The 12,499-nt window shown below is 40.5% G+C and overlaps 1 protein-coding gene across 1 annotated transcript; it reads right to left on the bottom strand.

Annotated features, from left to right (window-relative positions):
- Positions 1–474: 474 nt before the first annotated feature.
- On the bottom strand, positions 475–12,498 carry LOC307015995 (methylmalonate-semialdehyde/malonate-semialdehyde dehydrogenase [acylating], mitochondrial-like). Its single transcript, XM_079645037.1, has 13 exons — positions 12,474–12,498; positions 12,266–12,342; positions 12,009–12,047; positions 6,799–6,873; positions 6,269–6,430; positions 5,464–5,542; positions 3,918–4,220; positions 3,566–3,687; positions 3,149–3,338; positions 2,836–3,017; positions 2,321–2,500; positions 1,319–1,417; positions 475–1,233 (listed from the first exon to the last, which is right to left on the bottom strand). The coding sequence occupies exons 1-13, from the start codon at positions 12,481–12,483 to the stop codon at positions 1,129–1,131; spliced, it is 1,623 nt and encodes a 540-aa protein (XP_079501163.1). The 5' UTR covers positions 12,484–12,498; the 3' UTR covers positions 475–1,128.
- Between the last annotated feature and the right edge of the window lies 1 nt (position 12,499).

The following is a 12,499-nucleotide window of genomic DNA, read 5'->3' as shown; positions in this document are numbered from 1 at the left end:
TAATGTAAATATGTTTATTTGATAAAAATGTTATATTAAGGTAATCTCTAAACGTATCAATTACATAATATATCAAATAAATGTATTGGAGTAAAAAGTTATTATTTCACTGTGAAATGTAGCAGAGTAAATGTAAAGTAAAAATATGAATATATTAAGCAAATGTATCGTAACACAAAGTTACTCAAGTAAAGAAAAAATAGTTCAATTCAAAATACTGTTCATCTGTGAAATTCATTAGGCATTATTTGAGATGATCCATTCAGAATTATAAAAAAACTGAATGATTTTGTCCATTCACCGTGTCTTTCTTTACATTTAACTTCATTCAAAAAAAAACTAGCTGTCATCGCTCAATCTTTAACCTCCAGACCTATAAAATCAAGAAGAAAAGTTTAAATGCTTCAGATGAAAATATGTCCAGCACATACCATTTCATCACAATGGTTTATAGGGAATATCAAGTTCAAGTCATTTAATTGTAAAACACTTACATTTTATTTTGTATACCTTTCAAAAATATTACTGACAATAGAGTACAAAATCATGAATCTCTAGCCAACAGACAGAAAACACACGTTAGTCCCTACACTGGACAGTAGGATACACATTTAGAGGGACAAGAACTACAACCATTATTTCAGTTTTACAGAGCTCTCGTTTTAGTGTATCAATGGCTTGACCTTAACCTACTTTTCAAGTATCTACATAACGCTCTGATAAACAGAACAAGCTAAAACAACCAGAGGATAATGGTGGAAGACATTTGCAGACTGTTTAAAGGAAGAACGCTTGATCCTTTTCATTTCTACTGTAGGTTTTAAGAAATATGACAACAGAGTACGTACTCCCATGATAGAACATTGACAAACCCATGAAGAGACTCACAGCACGATTCATTGCATTAGTGCAGCTCATATTCTGCCTACGAGTTGTAATTTGCATTTGTGTGTTTGTGCAACAACATTGTCCCCAATGTCAAAAGTTAAAACAATCACCAACTAAAAATCCCCAGTGAACATTTCTCAAAAAAGGACATGCAATACTTTTTTTCCCCAATCCCCGCCACAAGCTTCTTGTCAAGGCGTTTGAGAAGTCACTGAAGGTTATGCCAGATGTGCTGCCATCTTAGCGTCCCATGGTTGGCATGGTAACAGCTGGGCTCGTCACAGTGGCGTCTTCAGCCTTCCACTGTGACGTCACAGTCTTGATCTGAGTGTAGAACGACATGCCCTGGTGGTAAAGGGACAGAGAACATGTGTTTTTTTTTGTTATATTTTAACGATCCTACACATGACAGACTGCTTTTGTTATTTACCTGCTTGCCATAGAAGTTAGTGTCCCCTCTGAATGAGCCTCTGGAGCCAGTGAAAGAGAACATGGGCAGGGGGACAGGGATGGGCACGTTCACACCAATCTGTAAAGTAAAGCATACACACATTAATAACCAATCAAAACTGGAAACAGGATTTTTAACAGCCAGGTGTTATTCTTTGATGACAGTGTACAGAGTCAAAGTCAAACCTTTTTAGATTTTTTTAACTGTGACAATAAACACATTGAATTAATATTCATTCTGATGACTCTTTTTAAAAATGGGCACCCAAGAAGGCATGGTAAACAAGACAGAATCCGTTTTTGAGTACAGGATAAGGGGTCAGCAAGTCCACACGTCGAGAAGCGTCAAAATATTTTCGGTTCATTGTGAAACCTTGGCGCTACAAATTAGACTAATTGGGGGCGCAAATTACGCAAATGCCCATATGCACATTAAAAGTCTCTGCCTGATGTAGACCATCCTTATTTAAATAGACCCCATCACAAATGTCCTTCCTAACAAGCCTTAATGGAAGAGATGGGCTGACTGCAAGGAAAAACTCTTACAATTTACATATGAGCATTTGCATAATGTTTTGAAATGGACTTTAAAAACTGTGAGATTATTCTTTATATGGCTAAAAAAAAAAATGCGTGAAACTTGGTTTGACACATTGGGCGACACAATGATGATCTGTGAGAAAAATCTGAATTGGGTGTTTCACCTTCATGACTTCTGTATCACACTTTATTTTGAGCCATCAAGATGATCCAATAAATATTCACACTTTATATAAAAACAATTTACTCCATGTCTGTTTCCTGTTTTTAAAAACAGAATACCACCCACACTTAACTGTTTACTCTCACAAATGTGACTCACTGAGAACTGAAATAACAACAGGAAAGGTGACCGACTTTTTGAAACCAGACAGAAAAAAAGTGGTCTGTTAAGAGTGTGAATCAATCTCTAGTGTCCTTTTATACAGGAGGCATCTCTCACCTGGCCAACGTCCACCTCGTGTGTGTATTTGCGCGCTGTGGCTCCGTTGGTGGTGAAGATGGCGGTGCCGTTTCCGTAGGGATTATTGTTGATTAAAGTAATCGCTTCGTCAAGAGTGTCCGCCTCCAGGACAACAAGCACCGGTCCGAAGATCTCCTCTGTGTAGCACTTCATGGCCGGCTGGAAGGAGCAGCAGAATGATTACAACAGAGTTTCCTCCAGCATCTAAAATCATCTGCCACGACAACTCCTGAAGGCATCATTAAGAGTATATAATACGCCAGCGTGTGCAGACTTTAGGATGTTTTATCAACACATTAAGAGGAGTAGGAAGAGGTTTTCAAAGTGCATTTTACACTGAAGTCCTTAGGCTCCTATTAAACTCCTCTTTATTTTAATGTTCTTATAACTTACAAAATGTCATGCTGGGATACTGGGACGGTGTATTTGATCATATAACTTTGTATTATAACAGAAAAAAAGGCAGCCATGTTGCATCCTTTGCAAAATCTCACCGAAACACCGCTCAGGATGGTGGGTCCAACAAAGTTCCCATTTTCGTATCCCTTGACGTTGGTGTTCCTCCCGTCCAGCAGCAGCTTGGCTCCCTCATCCACCCCGCTCTGGATCAAAGACTCCACCCTGACTTTGGCTTCAGGAGAGATCAGGGGACCCACATCGGCTCCAGGCTGATCACCTTTAGGACACAAAAAAAAAAGGGCAGTATCATGTTAAAATAGCTTGCCTTTTGATTTGCATTTCAAACAAGAACAGAACAAATAGTATCAAAGACACTTTTTTTGCGCTGACAGTTTCCAATGAAGTTACCTGCGTTGACGCGCAGGGATTTGGAGCGCTCCACCAGCTCTGGGAGCCAGTCGCGAGACTCCCCTACAAAGATTGCGGTGGAGAGAGCCATACAGCGCTGGCCAGCTGCTCCGAATGCAGCCCCCACCAGCTGGTTGATGGTGTTCTCTTTGTTGGCATCAGGCATCACCACACCATGGTTCTTGGCACCCTGGAATGAGAAATGTAGGACATGTTTTTGAAGGAATCTTCTTACATGGAGTGCTAAGCACACATGTAACAAGCATCAGTGATTGACAGCCAAGAACAAAGCTGTCGTCTTGGTAACAGACTGGTTATTATTTGTGCTCGATATATGCTGTCTTTTACAACAGGAACAGTGTTATAAATGAGTTATCATGAAAAACAACTTGAGCCTCACGAGAGGGTTTAGTGTACCATGTTGGACTGCACTCTCTTGCCGTTCTTGGATCCCCGATCGTAGATGTGCTCTCCGGCCGGGTTGGAGCCCACAAAGCTGATGGCTTTGATGGCCGGGTGGTCACAGATGAAGTTCACCGCTGCACAAAGATACAAACTGATACTGTAAGTGTAAATTCACTCTTCTTCAACTTTGCTGCACACGTAAGGCACAAAATAAGAGCAGAAATAGATAGAGGGATTTAAATCCTCAAACACTTACCAGAATTACTTACCGATATAAGCTGCACATAATATGGAAATGTCCCATCTACATATTGCCAGGGGGTCTATGATTAGATTGAATAACACACAGATCTCAGAGTCTCACCTGCGTGCTGGCCGTGGATGATGTTCAGGGTACCATCTGGCGCTCCGGCGTCTTGGAGCAGTTTTGCGAGGAGCATAGTGCACCCTGGGACGCGTTCAGAGGGCTTCATCAGGTAGGTGTTGCCGCAGACCATGCCGATGGGGAACATCCACAGAGGAATCATAGCGGGGAAGTTAAACGGAGCGATGCCGGCGCACACTCCGATTGGCAGGCGGTAGGTGAAGGTGTCCATGTCTTTGGAGATGGAGGGTAACGTCTCGCCCAGCATGAGGGAGGGAATGCTGCAGGCATACTCAACAACCTCTGGGAGGAGGAAATGAGGATGAAGTAAACCAATAACATGTGTAGAGATATACAGATATGAAATACATAAAAAACACAGGGGTTTGTTTTAGGCCTGTGTGTATAAGGGGTGTAAGAATGGGTAAAAAGTATCATTTGTAATATTTTCTTCTGAACCTTTACTCAATAAAATGTTTATTGAAAAACAAATACACAATAAACTAATGTCATCTTTGAAAATTGAAATAGCAACCCTAGTTAGTTAACCCTAAAAAGGGCAATCACATTTAAATATTTGGAAAAATTTATTGATTACTATTTTCTACATTAAACCCACATTAAACCATTATTGCACATGCATTACACCTATGGTACATCATTATTACACTGTTATAACACAACTAAAATGTGATCCATATCGGGATCTTATGAATAGGAACTGTTAATTTATATTTTTTCGTGCGAGTAAACTGTAATAGAACTTGTGAAAACTTTGAGCACTATTGTTTCCCAGTATTGTAAATGGAATGTCTAATCCTGGCAGAACCTGCATCTGTAGCCTGTCTTTCAGCTGATACGTTCTAAATTAGCATGCCAGATGAACTCGGCATCTCAAAACTGGGAGCTGTACCAAGTACAAGAAATACTTTGGCAGCTCTGTCTTGTAATAACAAAAACCTATCTGCTTTATGTGTGAGTGAGCGTGGCTCTTAATTTCTCAACAGGATTCTTGTTGATGCAGGTCTGCCAAAGTGAACTAGAGCACCTGAATGAGGAGAACCGCATACATTATCTTATTATAGCATGCAACTAACAGCAGTTCCTGCAAAGTGCTTTACATAAACCAGGCACTCGCACTGTAACAGGACTTAACAATGCGATGCTGCAAGGAAACTGGTCCCTTAACCCTTGTTTTGTTATAATTGGACATTGTGAAATCCTCTTGAAAAGCAGCGTAAGCTTCTAAGTATATGGCCAAAATGGAACCCTTACTCCATTATTAATTTAAAAGTCAAAGTTGCTTTGGCAGGAAGTGTCTAGTTACACCCAAATAATTGACACCCTGCAGCCACTTAGTATCCGACTTTCATCCAGGCGATGGAATAAAGGGTTGCCAAAGATACAGACTTTTCATCAGGAGACACGGATACTATAGACAACAGTTTCAACAGTGGAATTGGATCCCAGCTATATATTCACCGCAGGCACTCTAATCAGGATATCAAAACCCAATAGCACACTGGGAAGTCTACGCGTTACTTACGGAGTCCTCTATATACATCTCCCTCTGCATCGGCCAGGGTTTTGCCCTGCTCCAAGGTGATCAATTTAGCCAGCTCTTTCTGGAATATTAAAAAGAGAAAACAGGTTACTTTAGTTCAAATCATAGGAAAAGAGACAAAAAAAAACAATTCCTTGCGTGTAAGACGAATTGTAAAATTGAGATGCAAAAGTGATTTATTAATTATTTATTTAAGGCCGACGCGGAAGTCAGCATTGCAAGGGCTCTCGTAACTCAAAGCAATGGGATTTTTCCATTGGATTTTGGAATACTGCAGAAAATAAGATCTGTGGTTCAGAAACCTTTATGATACTTACACTTTTTGTTCAGCAGGATAATATCGACCTATAAACACCACTTATATAATAGTTGAAGCGTAAATTCAATTGCCATGAGTAAAAAGGTAACGTTAGGCTATGAACAAACTACATGACGGTTGAGTAACTTTACACCACCGCTAAGCTAAAGGCAAACTCATGTACGGCAAGATGACATTTAGTAGTGTCATTTAGCCACTTGTTAGCAACTGTTGTTTTTAAGACACGTAAATGCTTTAGACGTTCACTAATTGGTTGTTTACTGACGTATTTTATTGCATAGAACAAAACTTGTAAGCTGTTTTAACCACAGACCTTATTTTGGCAATCTAACAAACTAAAAAAACTACTGACTTCGAAACAAGAGAGCCCGGAAGTACTTAAATGCGATGTCATTTCTGGGTTTAGGACTCCTTCCTGCACTCATTTTTGGTCAAAGTTGAAAAAGGAGAAGTGACAAATGTCCGTACGATGTTATCCTTGATGAGCTGCTGGTAGCGCAGGAAGATCTGTTGCCTGCTGAGGATGGAGGTATCTGACCAGGGTCTGTAGGCTCTGGAGCACGAGTCCACAGCTGCCAGCATCTCCTCCTGGGTGGCTTTGGGAACGCGACCCACCACCTCATTAGTGGCCTGTGGAGCAGGAGTCAGTCCGTAAAAAAAACTTGACAAGCAGGGAAAGTCAATCATTGGTTTTACATAAACTATCAATATTAATTTATTTTTGTGATGAAAGTACATTGCATGCCATAATCATCCATCACTGCCTTGCTAGAGGCTTATACTTGTCAAGCTTTAATACAGCAGCTGGACTTTTGAAGGATATAAAACTGTGAATACTGGGCTTTCATTTCCTAGAAACTGGCAAGACATTTCCTCTCCCCAATGTTCATAAGTTACTACTATAGAGTTGCCCTAGTTATTTGCAACCAGCTTTTAGGAGAGCTCATGTTGCTGCAGCCTTGTAACAGGTTGGATATAGTTCATCTATGAATACTCACAGGGTTGTGAATGTCGAGCCATTCAGAGGTTTTGGACTCAATGAACTTTCCATCAATGAGCAGCTTAGTGGTGGGCTAGAGGATCAGAGAGCATATGGTTAAATCCCAACCTGTCTGCTTACATCACTACTCAGTTCATTAAGGACATCTTTGCTACAGCATAAAGAGACATTCTAAAGTGTTAGATCTCTACGTTTGCTATGCACAGGGTTGGGTGAATAGTTCATTTTAATGTTATACAGTATACGATTCCTTCATGATACGTTTCTGAGCTTGAGTTACATAAGCGGTTCACAATCAAACTACAAGACACTAATTCCAAAGCATGTTTTGAGTACAACGCCTACATACAAAAAAAGTAGAACCATTATGGGCACTAAAATAAATCAGGGTGCATTCTACGACATCAAAACACTTACTTTTTGAATTTACCCACAAATAACTGAACATATAAAAATATGAGCTTTCTTTGTAGTAAGTTGGAGTTTGAATGGCATATACATAATCTTGGTCATACAAATCAGTATCTTGATTTATTTTATACTAAATGCAAGTATAAAAGTTAGTGCATGTTTTGTGTAGTTTGTATGCATTATAGCTTGAGGAAATAGAAAATGAATATGTAGGGTCTCCATGGTTAAGCTTATTTTTTATTTGACAATGAATATTCAATGCTAATAGTAGCTTCTAAAAAAAAAGGTTTAAATACCCTTCTAAGGCCACGTTTACACGGAGCCGAAACGGGTTGTATCCGCTACAGTTCTCTAACGTATGGACGGTTCGTCCACACGAGGCCGTAACGGAACCGCGGAAACGGAGCCCTCAAACGATAACGGCTCCCAAGGTGGGTAGATCTGCGGACAGAACGCTCTGGGGGGCCAAACGGCTCCGTGTGTACGCCCTATACGATCATTTCCTGATCACAATGAAGCCATAGCCCCGCCTCTCCCCACCTCTGCTGCTCACCCCCGAATCATTGTTGATGTGTTTCGCCAACAATAACAACTATGGCGGATCACATGGTTGCTTTCGTGCTCCAGATGCTACTGACCATGCTACATATGTTAGTGCAAAATCTACAGCTACTCTACCACAACCATCAGCAACAAGTGGACATGGAGAAATACATGAACTACATGTTGCTAAATCCACCGCGGAGAATAAACAGACTGGCAACCAGGCAACCATGGCAACCATGCTCGGGGGTCTTCTTCGGACACGTTTCTTGAGCCGATTCCGCGTGGATGGAAGACTTTTTTTTATATCGACTAAAGTTTGTTTTTTCGTCTCCGTGTAAACGTGGCCTAAGGATTCATGCTTAATTAATCCTTAGGTTAACAACCACATGTCGTTTTTTTTGTTAAAGGGGGACCTATTATTCTAATTTTAAGGTTACATAATAGTATTTTATGCCTCCACTGTGACACGTCACCATGTTTTAATGTTCAAAAAGCTCTTTATTTTTCTCATACTAGGCTTGTTTGAGACGCCTTGCGGTTCGCCTCGAAAGTAGACGAGAATAGCCGATCGCAGCCGGGGGAGTTCTCAAAAAGCTCGCCTGAAGTCGGACAGCTCCGAGTCGGCTTCTTCTTCTTCTGCTGCTGCTTCGCCTTCTTCTTCTCTCGGTTTTTTGGCAGATTGCAAACAACTTTAAGGTGCATACCGCCACCTCCGGAGTCGGCTTGACTCGGTTTGCATTTATAAAGAATGCACACATGTGTTTAATTGTTAATGTCAGATATACTAAGTAAATACATTTGTTCCTGCTCAAGATTAGATTCAACTATATTGTTATTGCACAGATTACAGGTACTGAGACAACGAAATGCAGTTTAGCTTCCAACTAGACCCTCCAGAAAAACGCGATTCTGCGATCGCAGAATTTACCGCATAATCAGCAAAATGGCCCAGATTTTTAAAAGGCCGCATATTTATCAAAAGGCCGCATAATCCCCGCATTTTTCCAAACAAAGTTAAGAAAAAAAAAGTTGACTCGTCTTGACGTGACGTCATCAGCTCGCGCATCACAGAATGTAAACAACACTGTATAGAGTGAACGTGTGGAGCTCACACGATAGAGAAAACACCAAGATGAAAAAATCGAATCCATCTCATTTACCGACGAACATTTCTACTAAAGACCGGGCAAAAAGTGGTGTGAAACTATTCTGCACCCCGTGCAACTGTGTGTTGGAGCATAAGAGAAAATCGACGGTGACGACCCACTTTGATTCATTCAAACATTCGAAAATGCTTTCTGCTGCTGCGGACAAGAAAGCCAAACAACTCACATTCACCGAGGCATCAACCTCCAAAACCCTTTCGAGGGCTACAAGAAACGAAGTGAGAAGCCTACAAGATTGAAGCTGGTCAGATAACGAACGAGTAAATGAAAACAGAATGAGGCGGAGAAGTGTGTGTGTGTGCGTGTGTGTGTGAGATTAAAAAAGCCAAGTATAGTATAACATATATAGATATTAATTTATATATAGTATAACATATATAGATATTAATTTCATGATGATAAACATTGTTGAACAATGATGAAAAATGTGAATGGAAGTGGCGACGTAAAACTGACACCAAACAACAACTTTTGCTGAGCCAATTGGAGAGTTTCATCAGCAGCACGGGGTAAAAACCACCAATGAGCGCTCAGCTCGAGATACCAGCGAGTCGTTTCCCATCAAGCATTTCGCCTCCACGGCCCGTGGAGAGGAACTGCGCCGCCTCGCCTCGCCTCGCTCTCAAGGCTGCGGGCGTCTTTGTCCCGCGAGATTTCAACGTCTCATGTGAGCGAGCCTCCAGAGCAAGTCGGTTATGGCTAGAAAGGATCCGTCTAGTGTAAAACTATCGCGATAGTTTGCAAGCCACGTGGCTGAATGTTTACGTTTGGCAGGCAGCCTTTCACTTACGATCGTTAACATCAGTGGGCAAATGATGGTGAGAAGCTAAACCATCTATTAATCATGTCAATGACAGGGAGCGTGATTGTTGAAATAGGTTGTTAGCGGTCTTGCTGTTCAAAGAAGAATGACAACACTGTAGATCACCAACACTATGGTTTTTTTTTTATTCACAGGCAAGTCAACGTTGTCGCTAGGCCTGTCGCGATAATCGATAAATTGACTTATCGTACGATAAATAAAAATGGACTCGATAACTTTTCTGAGCTCGATAAATTGCCGTTTACATAAAGATGTGACCAGCATTTTAGCCTGGAGCGCTGTGGCTGCCAGGCGCGCTGTGAGGGGCGGGGCTGACACACAGACAGGTCAGGACACTCCGCGTGCACGTGCAGCAGCCAAATTAATAATATAGCGACAAGTGGGAGACAACGTGTGACTTACTCGCGGGGAATTTAAAGTGAAATGGAATTGGTTACAAAACCTAACTACACATCTCGATTCTCCGGTGTGGCAGTATTTTGGATTCAAACCAAATCAACGAGGCGAACCTACGGACTTGAATGAGCCGGGCGGTGTGTCGCATTGGTTTAAAAAAGGTAGCGACAAAAGCAGGCAATACCACGCATTTTAAACTACACCTAAAACACAACCACTCCATTCCGTTTATCCAGCTGGGAGCAAACACGGCAGCTGGAGATGGAGAGGCCCCGCCCGACAATGCAAACATGTTGGTGTTCCTTGCTCGAAAACTTAGAAAAACAGATTTGGATATGGCCTGTTGAGGCATCTGGGTCTTTGACAGTGGACTGTACACTTGACTGTTGTTTTAAGGAGGTTTTTTTTGCTTGTGAGATAATGTGTGCTCATATTTATTTATTTATTTATATATATATATATATATATATTTATATTTATATATATATATATATATATATATATATATATATATATATATATATATATATATATATATATATATATATATATGAGAGAGAGAGCTCCGTTTTCCAGCCTGACTATTTAATTTATTGTTTTGGTTGTGTGATTTAATTTATTTATTATAATTTAATTAATTTGTTTTATTTATTATGTATAATTTATATATTTTAATATTATTTCACATTTCATTTGCAATGTTGAATGTTCAATAAAAAGTTATGTTTGAAAGGATGTACTTGAATTATTATTATATATTATCATTATGTCTTAAAACGGTGCCGACAATATTATCGTTTATCGCAATAATTTCCAGAAAAATGTATCATCCAACAAAATTAATTATCGTGACAGGCCTAGTTGTCGCAGTAAAAGTCCCAAGATAGCTCCTGGTGCAATACAATGTTCCCTTTCAGTGTTTTACTATTATGTCGGATGTTTCTCTATTAATATTACTGCTGCATTAATGTGTATGTTGCATGTTACTGCTGTAGGTGTGTTTCCGAGCCGCTCCAACGAGAGTTACAACGAGAACGTGACGTCATATTTACACAAGACGGATCCTTTCTAGCCATAACCCAGCAAGTCGGACAAAATGACTAACCATCATGCAACGCACGAGCAAGACGTTGATCGAAATTGCACAGGTCTGCGCAGGTCTCGCTTGTCTCAAACAAGCCTACTGCCTGTGCTGCAGCACCTCTTCTCACCCTCTGTCTGAAACAGGAGCCCAGTCTGCTCTGATTGGTTAACTGGCCAGCTCTGTTGCGATTGGTTAACCGCTTAGAGATGTCCTGCCCCCTTAGCCTATCACGTACAATTTGTTGGAGCGCTAGTAGCCAATAGAAGCGCGGGTGTTACATAGTGATGTCAATATGGTAGGGAAGTAAGTGCAGTGTGATTTTAGCCTTTGCAGACCATTTACAAAAAGCCATATAACACACTACATGGAAGGGAAAACCCCCAAAAGCATAATAGGGCGCTTTTAATGCCATAATTCTCAGATTTCCTATTAACAGAGTAACACCTTACAAAGAATAAAATAACATCAGAAGACATCCTGTAGAACCAGACTGATAAATGGACAGGGCCAGTGTGTGTGTGTGTGTGTGTGTGTGTGTGTGTGTGTGTGTGTGTGTGTGTGTGTGTGTGTGTGTGTGTGTGTGTGTGTGTGTAGTTATTTCACACACTGTGCAAACATTTGTAAAAACACTTTACTTATTTAAATGAAAATATGCATCTACTTTAAGTTAACTACATAACGCAACAACACGTGGCATGTGGAAAGAAATGTGTTGTGTGCAGGACAAAAAAACATGAATTGACTCATTGCTGAGTTATGAATGCTGGTGAATGATGACTTACCACTGAGGAGTAACACATGCGACCCATCTGGAGGGGCACCTGCAATAATAAAAACAATATTAATTAACTTCATTTGGTATTAAACTCATTGTTCAAGTTCTAATAAGTTAAATGCTTGCAAAAGAGCAGTGGGCTGTGCAACGTGCATGTGTGGAACGACTTTGTTAGCTAGCAGTCCAGATTGTTAGCTATTTTGAGTTGCATAAACGTCCAAGAAAAGCAAATGTTTGTTCAACATTAGCATGAATGTGTTTTACCTTCTTGTTCAAAACAGTCCGGAGGATAATTGACGCCATTATGGAGTGTTTGTGGTCTCTTTTACTGCTCCGAAGCCCTTCAAACGACCCAAAAGACAGAGAGAACTTAAGCTAGCAGGATTGTTGCAGAGGACAGAGCGGAGGGATACAAATATGCTTTTCATACGATCTACAAAACACTACCAGTGCGGAAGTGATTGACTCTCACCAGCGCACATTGTTTGCTGATCTGTG

The sequence above is a fragment of the Notothenia rossii genome (assembly GCF_949606895.1).
Source record: "Notothenia rossii genome assembly, chromosome: 8".
Taxonomy (NCBI): Eukaryota; Metazoa; Chordata; class Actinopteri; order Perciformes; family Nototheniidae; genus Notothenia; species Notothenia rossii.
Note: the sequence above shows the minus strand (reverse complement) of the source record. Positions and strands in the feature narration are given on the sequence as shown.